The sequence below is a fragment of the Ovis canadensis genome, chromosome 4, assembly GCF_042477335.2.
Source record: "Ovis canadensis isolate MfBH-ARS-UI-01 breed Bighorn chromosome 4, ARS-UI_OviCan_v2, whole genome shotgun sequence".
Taxonomy (NCBI): domain Eukaryota; kingdom Metazoa; phylum Chordata; class Mammalia; order Artiodactyla; family Bovidae; genus Ovis; species Ovis canadensis.
The window spans coordinates 61,889,424-61,908,588 of record NC_091248.1 but is presented as its reverse complement, the minus strand read 5'-3'; the positions used below and the strand labels follow the sequence as shown (position 1 = coordinate 61,908,588).

At 46.1% G+C, this 19,165-nt stretch overlaps 1 protein-coding gene across 1 annotated transcript in view; it reads right to left on the bottom strand.

Annotated features, from left to right (window-relative positions):
* CDHR3 (cadherin related family member 3) overlaps nucleotides 1-17,259 on the bottom strand; it is a 52,647-nt gene extending 35,388 nt beyond the window's left edge. Inside the window, exons 1-3 of the mRNA XM_069587898.2 lie at nucleotides 17,059-17,259; nucleotides 10,681-10,846; nucleotides 7,262-7,359 (exon numbers count right to left, since the gene is read on the bottom strand). Coding sequence (XP_069443999.1) covers nucleotides 7,262-7,359; nucleotides 10,681-10,846; nucleotides 17,059-17,226 — 432 coding nt within the window. The 5' untranslated portion in view covers nucleotides 17,227-17,259. The remainder of the gene's footprint in view (nucleotides 1-7,261; nucleotides 7,360-10,680; nucleotides 10,847-17,058) is intronic.
* Nucleotides 17,260-19,165: the final 1,906 nt, after the last annotated feature.

Below are 19,165 nucleotides of genomic sequence, written 5' to 3'. Positions count from 1 at the left end.
GCAGTTGACGTCATGGGTGAATAATGATTCAACCTGTGCTGGTTTGCAGCCCTCGGTTGCTTCCAGGCCTGTGGTGGAATCAAGCAACAAGCATTCAGCCTTCCAACTCATAGAAACACAGCAGGCAGTTTCCAGGGGCCAAGTTTCCAGAGGGAAAGCAGGACTCTGATTCCTTCCAAGTCTGAAGAGCGCCAGTAACTTCACCAGCCACTGAGAGCATGCCTCCAAGCCCACCCAGAAGGTCCAGACAGAGCAGCTTCTTCCTACTGGGCTGGGGCAAGTTGTAAATACGGCATCACAGTCCAATTATTTTTCAGTGTAAGCTGAACATATTATAAAAGCCCCATTCCTCTCTTTTCACCCTTCCTTCCCAAACCAGCTCAGAGGTGGGAGGTGGGGGATGCAAGTGGGAAGGAAGGGTACCTAGGAGAAAAGAACAACTATCATTAAAAAAAAAAAAAAAGCCCAGGTCAAGCCCTTAACTCAGCTGGACTCGGCTTGTGTACGTATAATCATGAGGGTGAGCTAGGTGGGTTATAGACAACTATTTGTTTTTAAGGTGAGCCACATGTATAAATGCAAAATGCTGTAGATATACCATCCTTTACTGAGGAAGCTGCAAACTTTCCTTTCTTCTGTCAGTCTTTTCCCCTAATCATCAGCCTTGGGTCTTGTTCTTTGATTCAGGCTTCACTAATCATAAGGACAACAATCCCCTTCTCTTGAAGGAAGTATCTCTTCTGATGTCTGAATAGTCATCAGTGGTGGTGTATTTGGAGTAGGGATTATCCAATAGCACTGCTTTTTCCTTTCTTAAGCAGTCTCACAAGAACCTGGGGTGTAAAGCATTTTGCAAAGACTTCCGGTGGTGACTTCTGAGTTAGGCAGATGCCTGGGGGGCAGTAAATGGGATGTATGTGTGTGTGCACCTGTTATGGGGGGTGGACATCCCTGGGGGAACAGGAAGGGCGCTATCACTCAGGAAAGAAAGGGGCAGGACACCAAGGACAATTTGCCAGAAAGGGGTAGAAGGGGATGAGCAGGATCCCTTCATTCTCACTGGCATTACCTGGCCCTGGCAAGGGCCTCAGTTCCTTCCCTCATCAGGAAATAGAATGCTGCTCAAGGCATCTTAAAAGTCCCATCCAGTGGGATCGGCAGGCATCTGAGAAGTTGCTACCACTTTTCAGAGCCATGAGCGAGATGGAAGCGGAGAGAGAACTGCCTCCCCCTATTGCCTCTCTCGGTAGCCCAGCTGGTAGCAAGGTTATGGCTCTTTTGATTTCATCCTTTGTCTGCCCTGGTGAAGACAAAGCACATTTCACTTTATGCAGAAGTCCTTCCCTAATGGAAAGGCCAAGAGAAAGCCCCTTAATGGAGGAATTGTTGCACTAGATCACTTTGCCTCCAGCTGTGAAACTGATTAACGTTCTTTGAGTCTCTGAGGAGGTTTTGCTGCAGTCACGGTGGCCATTTCCAAACAGCAGGGGGTGGGGAGTGTGGGAGTTGGGTGGGAGGGAGTGGGGCCCATAGAGCCTCCTTCAGGAGGTGGAGAAAGGGCAGCAAGAAGTGCCAATGAATATAATTATCCACATAGGGACCATTCTGCATGTCTTTGTGTCCTGATGCTTGCCTCTGAGCCTGCTCCACGTGCACCCATCACAACCCAGAAGGTGCATGGGCAGGGGAGCAAGTACTAGGTCTCAGCCACACCATCCAGCACAGAAGCCACCAACCACGGGCACCTGTGATCACACAGCATTTGCACTGTTGCTGGTCCAAAGAAAATGAGCTGTAAGGGTAAAATACATGAGTCTGAAGGCATACTATGAAAGATAGGTGTGAAATATCTCATGAATCATTTTTATGTTGGTTATATGTTGAAAGGATAACAGTTTGGATATATTGAGGTCAACTATGCTAAAATGAATTTCACTTGTATTATTTCACCTTTTTCATTGGGCTGCTAGAACATTTAAACACATAGAGCTCATTTCTGACTCACACTCCAGCTCTATTGGGCAGTGCAAGTCCAAACAATGTGCAACCATATGCTTTAAAACTTTCTTTAAAGAGATAGCAACACCATGTGACCCAGCAATCCCTCTTCTAGACCTATACCCAGAGAAAACTGTAATTCAAGCAGATACATGCACCTCCGTGTTCAGCACCATTTCCAACAGCCAGGACTTGGAAGCAACCTAAACATCCATCAGCAAAGAATAACACAAAGGATAAAGAAGATGGGGTACAGTGGAGTAGTGCTTAGCCAGAAAAAGCGATGAAATTGGGCTATTTGCAGAGATATGGATTCACCTATAGAGTGTTACGGGCTTCCCTGGTAGCTCAGAGGTTAAAGCATCTGCCTCCAATGCGGCTCAGAGGGTAAAGTGTCTGCCTACAATGCGGGAGACCAGGGTTCAATCCCTGGATCAGGAAGATCCCCTGGAGAAGGAAATGGCACCCCACTCCAGTACTCTTGCCTGGAAAATCCCATGGATGGAGAAGCCTGGCAGGGTACAGTCCATGGGGTTGCAAAAAGTCAGACACGACTGAACAATTTCATTTCATTATAGAGTGTCACGCAGAGTGAAGTCAGAAAAACATATATATTAATGTGTATATGTGGAATTTAGAAAAATGGTATGTGTGCACGTGCTCAGTAGTGTCCAGCTCTTTGCGACCCTAAGGACTGAAGGCCGCCAGGCTCCTCTGTCCATGGGATTATCCAGGCAAGAAGACTGGAGTGGTTTGCCATTTCCTCCTCCAGGGGATCTTCCCAACCCAGGGATCAAACCCACATCTGTTGCATGTCCTGCATTGGCAGGTGGATTCTTTACCACTGAGCCATCTGGGAAGCCTGATTTGCAAAGCAGGAATAGAGATACAGATGTAGAGAGTAAATGTCTGGATGCCAAAGGGGAGAGGTGGTGTGGGAGGAATTGGGAGTTTGGGATTGATGTGCGTGGATGCTAAAACACTTCAGGGATTGGGATTGACATATATATACTATTGCTACTATGTATAAAATGGATCCCTAGTGAGAACCTACTGTATAGCCCAGGGAACTCTTCTTAATGTGCTGGGTGACCTAAATGGGAAGGAAATCCAGAAAAGAGAGGATATATGTGTATGTATAGCTGATTCATTTCGCTTAACAATAGAAACTAACACAACACTGTAAAGCAACTCTACTCCAATCAAACTTAATTAAAAATAAAAATGTAAAAATAAATAAATAAAAGGAGGGGAGCAAATACAGTGGTTTTTCTATTAGCCTCAATTTTACACAGTCTGTGACAGACACAGTTTCACTTTATTAAGTTGGCTAAGGGTGGAGATTTGCTGTAAAATTGGGGTTGGGGGTTCTGGAGCTGCCCTAGAACCAGCTTTTTATTCATCCTTCCTCCTCTAGTTGCCGCCAACAGCAAGGTAACTCCTGGATCCTGGAACCCACCAGGTAAGATAAAAGGTACACACCAAGCCCAGGTGGCTTCCTGCACATGTGTTGGTGTTTTCTTTAAGTCTGTGCTTGTTTATTCAGGCCAGTGGTTCTCAAAGGGCAGAGGGCATCAAAATCACCTGGGAAGTTTGTGTTCCAATTCAGCATTCCAACAGAGGCTGGGAATCTGCATTTTTTGAAGCATCTTAAGTATGTCTGCATGTAGGGCTGGAAACACTGAGAAATACTCATTGTTGCCAGCCTTTTTGATCAGACCAGTCACACAAGGTATCTGGCAAATATGCAGATTCTCAGGCCCATCTCAGACCCATAGAGTCCAAAACTCCAAGGGGGAGACCTGGGAAGTGTGGGAAATAGTATCTTAAAGCGGTGAAATAGGTCGGACAGAGAAAGACTCATATTGGATGACATCACTTATATGTGGAATTGAAAAAATACAACAAACTAGTGAGTATAACAAAAAAGAAGCAGACTCACAGATATAGAGAACAAACTAGTGGTTACCAGTGGGAAGAGGAAAGTGGGCAAGGGCAATATAGGGGGAGGGACTTAAGAGGTACAACTATTAGATATTAAATAAGCTACAAGGATGTATTGTACAACACGGGGAATATAGCTGATATTTTATAATACCTCTAAATGGAGTATAACCTTTAAAATTTATGATTCGCTATATTGGACACCTGTAACATATACTATTGTACATCAACTATATTTCAATTAAAAAAAAAAAAAGCAGCCGTTCTTAACCCTGGGTTTGCAAGAGCTCACTCAGGGTGGAGGATCAGCATTAGAAAACCCGATGCCTGGGGCCACACCCGAGATCAGTCACATCAGACTCCTCAGGGGTGGGACCCAGATCTCTGTGCTTTTGAAAGTTCCTCTGGTGGTTTCAATTTACTGCCAAGGTTGAGAAGCACAGATTTGGTCAATAGGAAATTAACCCATCTCCTTTCTCCTTGTAGGAAGCAAAATATGTCATTTAGTACCCTCAAGCAGCCAGAATAAAATGTCTGTGTACAAAGGTCACGGCATATTACTTCCTAGACTGTTATTACTTTTTGCTAGTCTGAGAAAGTTTCCTTCTAGATTGTGTTCACTGCTCCTGCGGGCTGGCTGTGACTTTCCCGTGCAGCTGTTAGTCCCAGCACAGGTGTTAAATACTTCATTAACAATTTCTGCTGCAGTGCCCCATCCCCAAACAATCCTAAACTCACTGTAGAAGCCACAGTTGCAGCCACCCGGTTCCAAGCCCCTGCAACTGCTCTCTGAAATCTGTGGATGGGCATTACATTTTCTTTTAATGGAGCAATACCCATTGTATTGGGCTTCCACAGTGGCTCAGTGGTAAAAAAAAAAAAAAACAAAAACAAAAAACTGCCTATAACATAGGAAACTCAGGTTCGATCCCTGGGTTGGGAAGATCCCCTGAAGGAGGCCATGGCAACCTACTCCAGTATTCTTGCCTCAAGAATCCCATGACAGAGGAGCCTGGAGGTCTACAGTTCATAGGGTCACACAGAGTCAGACATGACTAAAGTGACTTAGCATGTATGCACTTGTATTTGCTCCCAACCTGGGCTACTTTCCTTCATCTAAAAGGGTAATGACCTGACTTAGGACATACATTTGAGGGGGCCATGACCTTGTTCCTCTGCCTAATTTGGGGAAGATATATTTTTAAAATGGGGATCTAAAAATAAATTTTTTTTTTTAGTTTTTTTATTTTTTAAATTTTAAAATCTTTAATTCTTACATGCGTTCCCAAACATGAACCCCCCTCCCACCTCCCTCCCCATAACATCTCTCTGGGTCATCCCCATGCACCAGCCCCAAGCATGCTGTATCCTGCGTCAGGCATAGACTGGCGATTCAATTCTTACATGATAGTATACATGTTAGAATGAAGCCCACTGCCTCTTGTACAAACTTTATAAATTTTATTATCATTATTTCTTGTATGCATGAAATGTCTCCCACCTAGCCTATAAACTTCTTGAGGTACAAAGATATATCTTATCCATCTTTGTCTCCAGAGCAGCTAATAGGAAGCCTGGCACATAGTGGATTCTTGGTAAATACTGAGATGAACCAAATGTAGAAGTGAGATACTATGCTTTGGGTTGCTAACATAATCTCTATCCAAAAATCCCTTTTCCCCCAGTCACTACCAAGCAACAGTTGCATAGGACATGGTTCTGGCCAGTGAGAAATAAGCAGAAGATCTCTGGGTAGGGTTTCTAGGAGGGTCTTGGTTTTTCCACATAAAAAAGGGGACAAATTAAGTTGGCCTGCCCTGTTTACCCTGTACCCCTTCCTGCTTTCTTTTTTTTTCTTTTTCTTCCTGCCTGGAACTTAGAGGTAAAGCCTGGAAGTGCAGCAGCCATATTGTAAAAAGGAGGTGAACAAAAAGAGAACAAAGCCAGCATGCACTGGATAGAACAGCAGAAAAATAGGAAGAAGCTAGATTTCTAAGGGTGGCAGCTGTGCCAGCCCTGGACTGCTTGCATGCCTGCCTCTGGTCTTCTATTATGGAAGAAAACTAATCCCATATTCACCCCGTGGTTAAATTTTGTTACTTTCAGACAAATACATTCGTAACTTATATAACAAGTGTGTTATTAATAAGTTGCATTAAAGCACCTAGTATCGCTCTTAACACATAGTAGGAACCCATTAAGAATTTGAATATTAATCACTTATTCATGCAAATAGAATCTTGGATGAATGATTGGGTTGGTTGGTTGTTTTTTTGACAGAAGGATTGTCTTCTAATGATAACAAACTGATAACCTTAAAACAGCTTTCTTGCAAACCCTGGAGAACCATATTCTATCGGACCTGGAGTTCACTCCCAAAGCTCTCTTCTTCCTGTTAGAGAAAGTAGTCTTGCTGAAGCTGTAAATCAGGCAGCAAATGCAGAACAGCCTCCTTGTATTGCCAGTTCCCCAGGTGTCATATTTCAAGTATTTGCTTCTGTGTAAGGCAGGTTTTCCAAGGTTAGTCAGGAGGCATTAGCTTTTGTTTTGTCCTGTCCAGCCTGGGTTGCCTGGCTGCAGTGGGTACGCAAGGCCCTGCTGGTGGGCAGAACTGGGAGCTGAGGCATCCTTGCTCAGGAATAAACTAGGAAGCCTCTCGGCCTGAGGGTGAGTAGTTAGAAGAGCTCCATGGGCAGACCCCTTGAGAAAACTGATTAAAGGTGAAGATCAGCTCTCAGACTGGACCGCAAGGCGGCAAGGCCTCGGGACTGCGTCTCCCGCTTTCCTTCATGGAAGTCCTCCTTTACTTTGGAATTCCTGGGATTCTCTTAGAATTTTCTTTTAAAACTGGCTCCAAGCCGTTTGGCTTCATCTCTTGAAAAGGAAGTGTTATTGCCTGCCTTTGAGGTATACATTTCATGTTTATTTTTGAATAATATAGCTGTTTTTTAATTACCTTGGAATTAAAAAATGCTGAGCAATTTTGATACACCAGGCTAAGTGACTTTCCGTGCATTATCTAATACTAATAATCTCCTTACTGTGGTTCTTGTTATTCTATTATTCTTCCATGTTACAGATGGAGAAATTGAAGCTCAGAGAGGTTAAGAACTTGTCCAAGACCACACAGAACCATGGATCCAATGTGGGATGTCTGTCTCCGGAGACCCGTCGCCTATTCCAGCCTCCAGCTCTGTGCCTGGAGGTGGACAGCACTTCCCTCCCATTGCCGCTTTCCAGCCCACCCCACTGAGACTCCAGGCTCCTGTGTCAAAGGCCACACAGAAAAGCTGCTTTTCCATTTAATAAGGAAACTTACATTGAGGGGTAGGTTTTGACTTGTGTCTTCTGGATCGAAGGCCTCCACCTGGTAAACGAATCCAGGCTTTGTTCCTTCCACTATGTAGACTTCTAGACCTGTACCAGGGTCCAAAGGGGAATAAGACACATTTTATTAGGTAAAGCAAAGGAGGAATTCCAAAACCAGGACAGCCATTCACAGTCAAAGGGAGCCAAGCATATTGGTGTTGTGGGAAAGAAGACAGCTATAGTAAAGGCTGGCCTACTGGCCAGCTTGTAGGGGTGGGTCCATTTATAGGGGTTAACAAAGAGCTAGGGTTGGCCAAGCTGGTGTCAAGTCTTTGCGTATCTCCCAGGCTGAGGGGTGACTAGGGGGAAGGAAGAAACGAGGGTAGAGAAGTGGAAAGCAGGCCAGGTGGGAATTTCCAATGTGAGGCTGCTCCCATTCCAGACCCACTTTCGCGTGTCCTTTCCTCTTAAACTGAACCAAGGTTACCCCTCAAGTGCACTCAGCATCTCAGCAGAAAGTCGCTGAAATGAGAGGCCTCATAGTGGAACACAGAGAAGACGTGAAAAGGGAGAGAGAGGGCTATGGGGGCTCAGGAAAAGGGACCAGAAACGGACGTCATCAGAGTTCTTGGCGGGCAGCAGGAGGGCGGGAAGGGTCGCTGGTACCGCCAGCCCTGCCTGAGGGGCTGCCGTGCTCTGCTCCAGTACCTTGTTTCTGAGAACCTCTTTGAGATGTGACTAAGAATTTTAACATTAACTCACTCTTTTGGAGACACTGTGCTGAGGGCTTATATATTTTCTCCTTTCACCTTCATAACAACCCTACAAAGTGGATGTTGTAATAATTATCTCCACTTTACAAACAAGGAAACAGGATTAGAGGAGTTGTGGAGTTGTCTCAGCTGGTAAAGAATGGAATCACAATTCAATAACAAAAAATGAATAAGATATATGAATGTTAGTGAGCAGTGTTATGGGGAAAAATCAGGGAAAGGAGTGTGGTGAGTTGGATTGCTATGTTAAATAGAGGGCTTCCGGAAGGTTCACTGACATTCGTGTCAAGATTCTTAAAGGAGGAGACTTAGAGAAGAAGGGGAAGGAACAGAGGAAACAGTGGATGCGAAATGCCAGTGTAGAGTGTGCCTGGGGTGCACACAGGTGGGTGAGCGGATGTGAGGGAGAGGAGATGGGGACTGGCAGGGGCTCGTCCAGTCTTCTGGGGCCTTAAGGAGACTCTGACTCCCGGTGTTTAATAGGATCCCTCTGGCTGCAGGGCAGGGAAGCCAGTCAGGTGGGCACTGCCGTGGCCCAGGTGAGCCATGGTGGAGATGCTGGGGAGGGGCTGGGTTTTGCATAGACTTAGAACCTGGTGAGATTTCCTAATGGATTTGATGTTGGGTGTGAAAGACAGAGGGGAGTCAAGGATAACTGTGAGGTTTGGGCCTGCAAAACTAGAAGGATGGAGTTGCCATTAACCGAAGTAGGGAAGATGAGAGAAGCAGATTTGGGCAGAGATGGTAGGAAGGGGGGCTTCCCAGGTGGCTCAGATCATAAAGAGCCCGCCTGCCAAGCAGGAGACTTGGGTTCGATCCCTGAGTTGGAAGATCCGGTGGGGTAGAAATGGCTACCCACTCCAGTATTCCTGCCTAGACAATCCAATGGACAGAGGCAGCCTGGTGGGCTACAGTCCATGAGGTCCCAAAGAGGTGAACACAACTTAGCTGCTAAACAAAAATAACAAATGACGGTGGGGAGGGAGATGGAGTGGGAGTCAAGTGGTCTGGGGGCACATTTCAGTTTAGATTCCAGCACCAGTTCCAGTGTGTGTGGGGGGTGGGGCGGGTGGGGGGGGTTTCCCACACCAACAAGCAATTCTTTAAAACTGGCTAGGTGTCCCATAGTCCAACTCATTCAGACACTGTCTACCCAGAGATAGTATCAGACTTTACAGGTATGGGGCTCCATCCTACAAGACAGCCCCTGCCTCTTCAGATGCCAACCACAGGCCTAGGTGGGCCCCTCCTTCTGACCAACCAGGTCTAGATTGGAGGTTCCCACAGTCCCCTCCTCAGGTTGGAATAATTTGCTACAGGAGTGTGTTCTAGTGAGCTCAAGGAGACATTTACTTACTAGATTGTTGATTTATTATGAAAGGATGTAAGTCAAGATCAGACAGATGAAAGAGATGCATAGAGCACAGTGTAGGAAAGGGGCAGAGTTTCCACACCCTCTCCGGGCACCCACCCCCCCAGGCTCCACATATTCACCAAGCTCTCCGAACCCCTTTTGGGCTTTTATGGAGGGTTCATTGCATAGGCCACTAGGAAATCATTGGCTGCTGCTGACTGAGCTCAGTTTAACTCCATCTCCAGCCTCTAGCCCCTCAACACTGTTTAGCCCTCTAATCACATAGTTGTTTCCCCTGGTGGGCAGCCCCCATCCTTAGGTGGGGTCTAAAAGTTACCTCATTAATGTAACAAAAGACACCTTTATCACTCTCATCACTTAGGAAATGCCAAGAGTTTTAGGATTTCTGTGTCAGGAGGGAAAGAAAACCAAATATATATTTCTTACTATAAATCGCAACATCACAGATACTGATTAGACATCCAAATGGAGATGCTGGGTAAGACAGTTTCTATTTGAGTCAAGAGTTCAAAGGAGAAGCTGGTGTAGCAGCTTCCTAATTATCTTGGAAAACGACTCTTACATGTGTGTGATGTGATTGAGTTTCTAGCTTGCTTTGTCCAGAGGATAGTAGAATGCTAGGTTGAAGTTTAGCCATCTTACTTGATTTTATTATTAACATGCTATACTAAAGCAGATTCCTATGAGAAGACCTCAACATAGTTTGTATAAAATATAGTGTTGGTAGGTTAATAAAGATGACTGGAAAACAAGCCCCCCAAACAAACAAATGAAAATAACGATGGACTTGGGAGTTGTCAGTGTATACATGGTCTTTGAAGCCAAGAGTTTAGGGGTGATGACACAGGAAGTTATCTTATGCTCCAGTCCCTTATAATATGTCTACTCTATAGCAGATCCCAGATACACAGTCCCCTGGAGGTGTCGGCATCCATGGGGAGGATGAACCATGGAGGTCAGTGGCCGGTACCCAGTGCTGAGCCTGAAATGGTCTCAGCCCACATTCCTCCAGCATGATCCACTTGCGGTCCCTGAGCTCCAGCTCCCTCCCCAGGATCAGGAGAGACCCAAGCCATGGATGGCTAGGGCTTTGTAAATGATTGGGTGTTATTATTGAGAGGCCTGGGCAGGAGGACATTTCATTTATTCCCTGTTCATTAAGCAGCTGCCTTTTCCAGAGAAACAGCTGTTTGTTTATTTACTCTTCTGTTTTTCTCCATCCCCCAGGGTCCTGCCTGATGCTGCTGTCTGGACTGCATCATACACCCCAGTGTGTCTCACCTTTTGCCAAGTTACCCTGAAATTCAGGCGGCTCATTCACATCTGTCACCTGGACTGTCAGGACCTGCAGGTCAGTGACAGCCACGTCATCCTTCACATAAATCTGCAAGTCAAATGTGTGTGGTCCTTCTTCAAAATCTAATTGTTCCATCCCAGTGGTGACAACCTAAAAGCAAACGCAGAAGTCATAGTAACCATGTGTTAAGAAAAGATCTGTTTTGTGTGTATACATTTTGCAAATGGATATTGACTAGCAAGGAGGCAACCAGCATCCTGAAAACCCTCTTTGCCTCACTGTCAGGGGGATGGGCTGTTTTGCCTGAGTCCTTTCTGCATAAACCCCATGACACTGCACTAAAAGAACTCCTGTGTGTGAAGCTGCTCTTCACAGGAAGACAGACATTCAGGAGACATCCTGGTTCCATCTACTGGAGACGGAGAGCATGAAAGCTTTAAAGCCTGTCACTATTTGGGGTAGGCTCCTAGGTAAGTCCCTTAGATACCCTGCATACAGTTTGACTTTCTCTTCTTTAAGAGTAAGATGCCTCACTTCCCTGGGATAGCTGTTAAGTTGCCTCTTCACTCATTTCTCCCTTCTGATTTTCCAAGGCCATATCTAAGACTAAATAAGAGGAGAAGGATAAATCTGCAGAAATAAGAAATGATATTTATTTGTATCAATAGCCTGTTTGGGTTTGGGGGGTGCATTTCCACACAGTCTCTCACTGTTGGAAACGTATGCTCTGCGCAAGTGTTTTGGAGATGTGGGAGGGGCACCAAGAACCAGGGCCAGAGACATATCACTGGAATCTAGTCTGTGGCCAACAGGAACCTCAGTGGTGCGTAGTGCGAGGGCCCTGCTGAGGTTACCTGGAGGCAAGTCTGTGACTCCTCACATCAACATGCACATCCCTGCCACCAGCTTAGCTGTGGAGCTCCAAGAAAGCCCAGAGCCCTTTGCACATCAAAGACTACATTTCATCAATGTCTTAATTATGTCTCAATTAATAACCTTTCGGTTATTAGTGCAACTGGGGCCAGGCAAGGAGGCCTTCAGTATTCTCTGTTGAGGAGAACACTTAGCTCCAATCCAGTTTCCATCACTGGACTTCTGTGTGACCTTGGGAACATTACTTGACTTTTCCCCGATTTCATTTCCACATGACTATCATTAGGTAAATAAGTCTCACCCTAGTTAAACAGCTGGAGTATAATACAAGATATGAAAACAAAGAGCTAGATCAGGGTACTGTGGAAAGTCAGGGAGAAAACATTCATTGTGAGATGTGTTTAGTCAAGGAGGACTTCATGGAGGAGGTGGTAGGTGTCATGTTTGACTTTGCATAAATCTGGATTGATTATGAGAGGAGAGGATGGTCACGGATGTGAATGAACCCATGCTGTGGAGGGAGCACATAGGGAGGAGGGTTGAAAGAGACATTGCAGTACTCCTGTCACCATCCACGAGCAGGGTCAGCCTAGGCACCACGCAAGTGGAGATAACCTGCCTCTCTGCTTGGCACATGAGCAGTGAAAGGCAGCATAACATGGAGGTCAAGAGCTTAGACCCTGGAGCCAGACTGGCTTTAAAGCCCAGCCTTCCCATGGCTTAACCTTGCTGTGCCTCGGTTTCCCTAGCTGTAAAGTGGGGATACTGACGGCATCTGCTTCCTAGGGTTGTTGTGAGGATTCCACGAACTAATCCATGGGTTACTTAGATCACTGTCTGGGGCTGAGTGAACACCCAGCAAATGTTGCCTTTTATTGTCATTAGATGTTGAAAACTGTTCAATGAATGGGTACCCATCAGAGCTGCTCCCCCATCACAACTATCGACTCTGCTTCCTGACTTATCCCCTAGCTTCCAGCTAAGCCTGGAGCGCTCTTCTGAATCCCACGCTTCCAGACCGTTCACCATAGTGTTCCCTATTGACAGCCCTTCTCCTTGGGACTGGCTCAGTCATCCTAGAGGAAGGAACTAGAACAGTCAAGTAAGGGTCTCAAATGTTGTCTCTTGAAACCAGAGGAATTGGGTTGCTGCCAATACATGGAAAAGTTGCTTTTGTTGTTGTCTTTATCAGCATCCTTCGATAGCTCAGCAGGTAGAGCAGAGGACTGTAGACTTGATAGATGTGGGCATCCTTAAGTTGCTGGTTTGATTCTGGATCAAAGGAAATGCCTTGCTAGTTTGTTTGTCAGCAGAGTAGTAGTGCAGTAGGAGCGTGCTGGGCCCATAACCCAGAGGTCGAGGGATCAAAACCATCCTCTGCTAAGTGTCTTCTTCTGGAGAAGGGAATGGCTACACACTCCAGTATTCTTGCCTGGAGAATTCCAGAGACAGAGGAGCCTGGTGGGCTACAGTCCATGGATTGCAAAGAGTCAACATGGCTGAGTGACTAACACTAGCATGAATTAAATGTTCATGTGCCAGGCTCTTGCCAAGCTGTTTTGTGGAGTATTTTATTTAATCATCACAACAACTAGGTGTAGGTTGGGAAAATTTCCCCTATTTCATTCATCAGGAGACCAGGGCAGGGAGGGGAGAGAATTCCAAGAGTCATGGCTGAGAGTGGTGGAGCACTCTCCCCACCCTTTAAGAAAAGTATTTATTTGCCTGTGCCAGGCCTTAGTTGTGGTGCATGGGATCTTTAATTGTGCTATGTGTAATCTTTAATTGCAGCATGCAAACTCTTAGTTGCAACATGTGGGGTCTAATTTCCTGCTCAGGGATCAAACCCATGTCCCTGCATTGAGCATGGAGGCTTAGCCACTGGACTACTAGGGAATTCCCTGATGGAGCCTCTTTGATGGTGGGCAATCTAGCTGCAGAGTTTTCGTAAAAGAAGATAAGTTTGGTTTTAGGTTTGAGGTTGTTTTGGACGAGACTGGGACACGACTGAGCGACTTCCCTTTCACTTTTCACTTTCATGCATTGGAGAAGGAAATGGCAACCCACTCCAGTGTTCTTGCCTGGAGAATCTCAGGGACGGGGGAGCCTGGTGGGCTGCCATCTATGGGGTCACACCGAGTCGGACACGACTGAAGTGACTTAGCAGCAGCAGCAGCAGAGCAAATCTAAAGTGTCCACAGTTCTCACAACAGCAGATGAGGACAAAGGGGTATCAAGCTCAGAGGTGCACTAATGGCAGGGGAGCAGCCGTGGCTGCCACGTGACCTCAGAGCGTGGCTGCTCTAGCAGCTCGGCTGTCGCACCTCCGTGACTCCTGGGAGCTTTCCTTCTTAGTGCTGCTCCAGGAGGAAACCCCAGCGATGAGCCTCAGGCATCCCTCTTGCTGGGCAATAATGAGGCAGTGCAGTGTGGGAGTGATGAACAGGGGTTCTTGGGGTCAGCCTGCCTGATCTCAAATCTGAAGTCTGCCACCAATTAGCTATGTGAACTTGGGCAAGTTGCCCAACCGCTATATGCCTCAGTTTCCCCACCTTTAACATGCAAATAATAATAGCATAGCACTTCATAGTGTTGTTATGAGGATTAAATGAGTGAATTCACAGAAATGTTTAGGGGAATTCCTGACATATGTTAAGTGTTCCATAAATGTGAGTTATTGTCATCTTCATCATTAATCTTCCTCATACCCCTCCCATGCCTCCATCATTATTCCTCCTCACACCAGAGTCTCAGCAGCTGTGTCCCAAAGCAGGGTGGCCTGGCCTCTGGCATGACTGGAGGTCACCCTTAGGAAGTCCTACATGACTGAGTCCCAAGGCCAAGAGTGACAGACCTCTGGGCTGGAGACCTCAGAACCTCATGGCTAGGTGACCCTGCAGAGTGTCTAGGAGGAGTCAGGTTCTGCCACGGAGATGGCATCGTCATGTTCTGTAGGAACAGCCCTTGTGAGCAGTTTGGGTTGGAGAATAGGATCTTGCTGGAGGGGATGGTTGATGATATTGGGTAGTTTCTGGGGAGAAGCAGCCAGTCGCTAAGGACGTGTGAACCTGCGGCCCATCCTAGTACTGACACAAGGTCCTGGGCAGCTGCAGACCGTGGTGCCAGGAGGGCACCAGGATTGGGACCAAATGCTGACCATCTGAGCCCAGATCAGTGGAATGGCTGAAAAATTCTCCATTTGTAGAGGTCAGGAACAGGATGGAATTCCTCCTCGACTGACAGCCGTGTTTGAATAACATGTGATGTGGGGAGGGGAGATATTAGAGTGAAAGATCTGGATACTTATCCAAACAGTAATAGCTGTGCGTGGCAATTGGAGGGGACAGAGCCTGAGACTGGTAGTAGGAAGACCTGAGTCAAGTTCTTATTTCATCCTTTCTGGCTCTGTGATATCGGACAGATCAGTTAACCTTGCTGTCTCATTGCGATCTTATTTATAAAATAGGGATTTACAACTTTAATAGTGATCATATCAGTGTTAGTAGTAACAATTAAGAGATCAGGATGTGAAAGTGCTTTGAAACCTCTGCCAATCTGAAATAGTTTGGTCATCCTCATCATTAAAGGCGATAGACTGCAAGAGGCTGAGAATGAGGGCTCTCAAGTGGAAATAACCCAAACATCTGTCAACTGATGAACAAATAGACAAAATGTGGTATATCCATATAGTGGAGTATCATTCAGTCATTTAAAGGGAATGAAGTACTGATCCATGCTACAACATGTGTGACCTTTGAAACTTTATGCTTAAGTGAAAGAAGCCAGTCATTAAAAAAAATACGATATGATTCAATTCATATGAAGGGACCAGAATGGGCAAATCCATTAAGACAGAAAGTAGGTTAGTGGTTACCAGGGCCTGGGGGGATAGGAGACAGGGGAGTGACTACTAATGGATTTGGGGTTTCATTTTTGGGGGATGAAAATGTTCTAAAACTGGATTGTGGTGATGGTCTGTGAATAGACTAAAAACCACTGAACTGTATACTTTCAATGGGTGAAGTACATGCTATGTGTATTATATCTCAATAGAGCGGTTTTAAAAAAATAGAGCTCTAAAGCCAGACTGCCTTCCAGTGTCAGCACAGCAATAGCTGTGCAACACAGGGCAAGTTATTTCACCTCTGCTACATTTTTCCTCATTTCCCCTATCTGTACAAAGGGGACAATCACACAAATAAAATCACTGGGTTGTTGTGGATATTACAAAAGAACACATGTCAAGTCCTTTCGGCAGTGTCCAGCGTATACTATGTGCTCTGTAAGTGTAAACAACAGGCAAGGCTTAGAGGCACAGATGAGCAGCAGCTGTTAAAGATGAACCAGATGTCAAGGGAGCAGGTCTGCAGGCAGGGAAATCACAGAAGCGGCAGCTGGGCCCCAGGAATGTGCACTGGATGCTGAGGTGGAGGTTGCCTGAATGTGTGCTCCTTGCAGGCCAGAGGGCCCACCCCTGGGGTGCGGAGAATACAAGATGCTGGGCTCTGGCCCCCAAGTCCATGGGCTCCACGGCTGTGTTCTGAGGCCCAGATATGCACCCTTTCTGAAAGTTCCCTTAGTGACTCTAATCATCAGCTGGGTTTAAGAACACCTCATATGTTTCTCAGAGAGGCAACCAAGCTCAGACCAAGCAAGCCCACTGGGTACCCCTAGAACCCAGAACAGTGGCAGGTGGGAGCTGGGGCAGGGCTGAGGATGACTGGAGGAGGTTCCTGTGCCCACTGAGGAATGAGGTAGATATGGGAGAGAATGCACTTCAACAGGGTCCAGACACCTACACCCTAAAGACATCCTTAGAAGACCTTTGAGGTTGTCAGTAGAAAACATGCAATCAGCAGGTTCATCCTGCCTAAGGAGAAGTGACAACTTTGGGAAAGACCAGATGACAAACTAGAAAACCGAGCCGCAGCGGCATAGCTCTTGAATGTGATTGACTGGATCTGAATTGTCCAAGAGGAAACATTCATGCAGTATGGCTAGACATCCAGACTTATATTTTTATTAAGGGTGTGTTCTTCCATATGAAATATCTTCTCATAAATTTCCTACTGAAAAATCACAGAATCATAGAAAAGAAGAATCACCGGGTACTAGTTCATCAGGGTCTGGTTTCTAAGGAGATCATTACACAAACTATTCCACCCGAAGAATTCGGCTACCACTGGCACTCCTAACACCTGTTATCATATGAGGGTGGTTGGCAATAAGAAATGAGCCTGTTATTTGTAACACATTGAACATACTGTTCATTTGGACTGGATTAAATGGAGGGGGAAAAGGTTCAAAAGCTACAGGGGCAGCTAGCACAGAAGGCTCTAGAATGCCCCAAACAGAATGTCCAGATCTTACAAGAGGGAAGATTAAAGCAGGAAAAGAGGAAGAAATGACCACTGATCCAGAATTCCACCCATACCATCTTCAGGGCCCCTCTTTGTGAGCAGCTCCCTTGGGAATAAGACAGTGCTTACCTCGAAGTCGGTGTCTGACAGCCAGTTCACCCTGAAGGCCTGAGTGAGGGGACTGGAGTTGATTATCAGAGGGAACCCTGGGACCACAGGTGACAGTGATGCTGATAATTTCACAGAAAACGTGTGCACTGAAGTCTCAGGTGGAGAATTCTCTGCCACTTTGCTCATAGCGGGTAAGTGGATTAGGTGTAGTGCCTGTCCACCTGCAGATGTAAAAAGGATGCAAAACGACATTAGCACAAAGCCTTGTGCTGAAAACAAGACTTAACAGCTTGGTTTGTGGCTTCAACTCGTAGCTCAGGGTGAAGCTGGAACCCGGTCACTCTCCAAGAATGAAGACTCTTGCCAAGAGCTGGAAATGGGAATGTGAGATCTTCTCAGAGCCAAGAAAACAACCACCACTATACAACCACGAAATCTGCTTCTGTCATTCTGGAAATAAAGCTTCTGTTTTCCCGATTACCTCTCTGCTTCCTTTTGTGTTTCTCCCAGCTTTTGTGGAGAGCCAGGGAGAAGGAAACATGATATCTTAGAATATAGACACCCCCCTGAAGGACCCAGTCTGGCCACAGCATCCTCTGTCTTACAAAGGCCAGGGAACCTTCAAGAGTTTATTTTCCTTCTCTGTGTCAGTGTTAGATACAGAGAACATTGAGAATGGAGTGTGCATGACTGGAGGACTCCAAAATCACACCAGCTCTCCCCATATCCCTAAGTATAATCTCATGGACAATGACTTGTTATCATTAGATGCTGAGGGCATCATGTAGAGCCTTGACCGGTACATTGTGCTCAATAGAGTAACTCCTGTTTCAAAGAGAAGGATGTGAGAGACTCAGGGCAAGCCTGTGAATTACTTTGGTTTGCACTACAGACAGGGAATTTTATGATGTCAGAGAAAATGTGTTATTTTTTGCTACCAGGAAAGCTTTGGGATGGTCTAAGTTCTCTTTGACACTCTAGAGGATTCTGCCAGCACAGAGGAGAGGAGTGGGTTGTGATCTTTATGCTTCTATAACAACACTACTATAGGGGCTGAATAGTGCCCCCTCCCCCAATTCATGTCTACCCAGAACCTCAGAATGTACCTTATCTGCAAATAGAGTCTTTGTAGATGGAATTATCTACATCTAGTTAATTACCTATCTAATTATTATCTAATTATCTGGTTAAGAGGAGGTCTTGCTGGATTAGGGTGAGCCCCAAATCTAGTAACCAGTGTCCTTATAAGAACAGGACAGGACACAAAGACACACACAGAAGGAAGAAGCATTGTTAGGACTAGAGGTAGAAACCATAGCACCAGGGCCCAGGGACCCCACAGAGACTGAGACAGAACTGTGTTTGAGCGTCTCCTGTGGAGGTACGGGTCAGCAGTGGCCTGCCTCAGGGGCAGGGGCTCTGGGCGCAGCAGACTTGGGTTGGCATAAGCCCTCTTGGAGGAGGTCACCATTAACCCCACCACAGACCTGCCAGAACTTAGCAGGACTGGGCAATAGACTCTTGGAGGGCACATCAGAACCTTGTGCACCAGGACCCAGGAGAAAGGAGCAGTGACCCCACAGGAGACTGACCCAGGCTTGCCTGTGGGTGTCCAGAAGTCTCCAGTGGAGGCGTGGGTCGGCGGTGGCCTGCTGCAGGGCTGGGGCACTGAGTGCAGCAGTGCATGCATGGGACCTTTTGAAGGAGGTCGCCATTATCTTCATTTCCTCCACCATCGTTCCGCCCCCGGGTAAACAGCACGGAGGGAACACAGCTCCACCCATCAACAGAAAATTGGATTAAAGATTTAGTGAGCTGGAAGACCATTCAGGTATGACCTAAATCAAATCCCTCATGATTATACAGTGGAAGTGAGAAATAGATTTAAGGGCCTAGATCTGATAGAGTGCCTGATGAACTATGGAATGAGGTTTGTAACATTGTACAGGAGACAGGGATCAAGACCATCCCCATGGAAAAGAAATGCAAAAAAGCAAAATGGCTGTCTGGGGAGGCCTTACAAATAGCTGTGAAAAGAAGAGAAGCCAAAAGTAAAGGAGAAAAGGAAAGATATAAGCATCTGAATGCAGAGTTCCAGAGAATAGCAAGAAGAGATAAGAAAGCC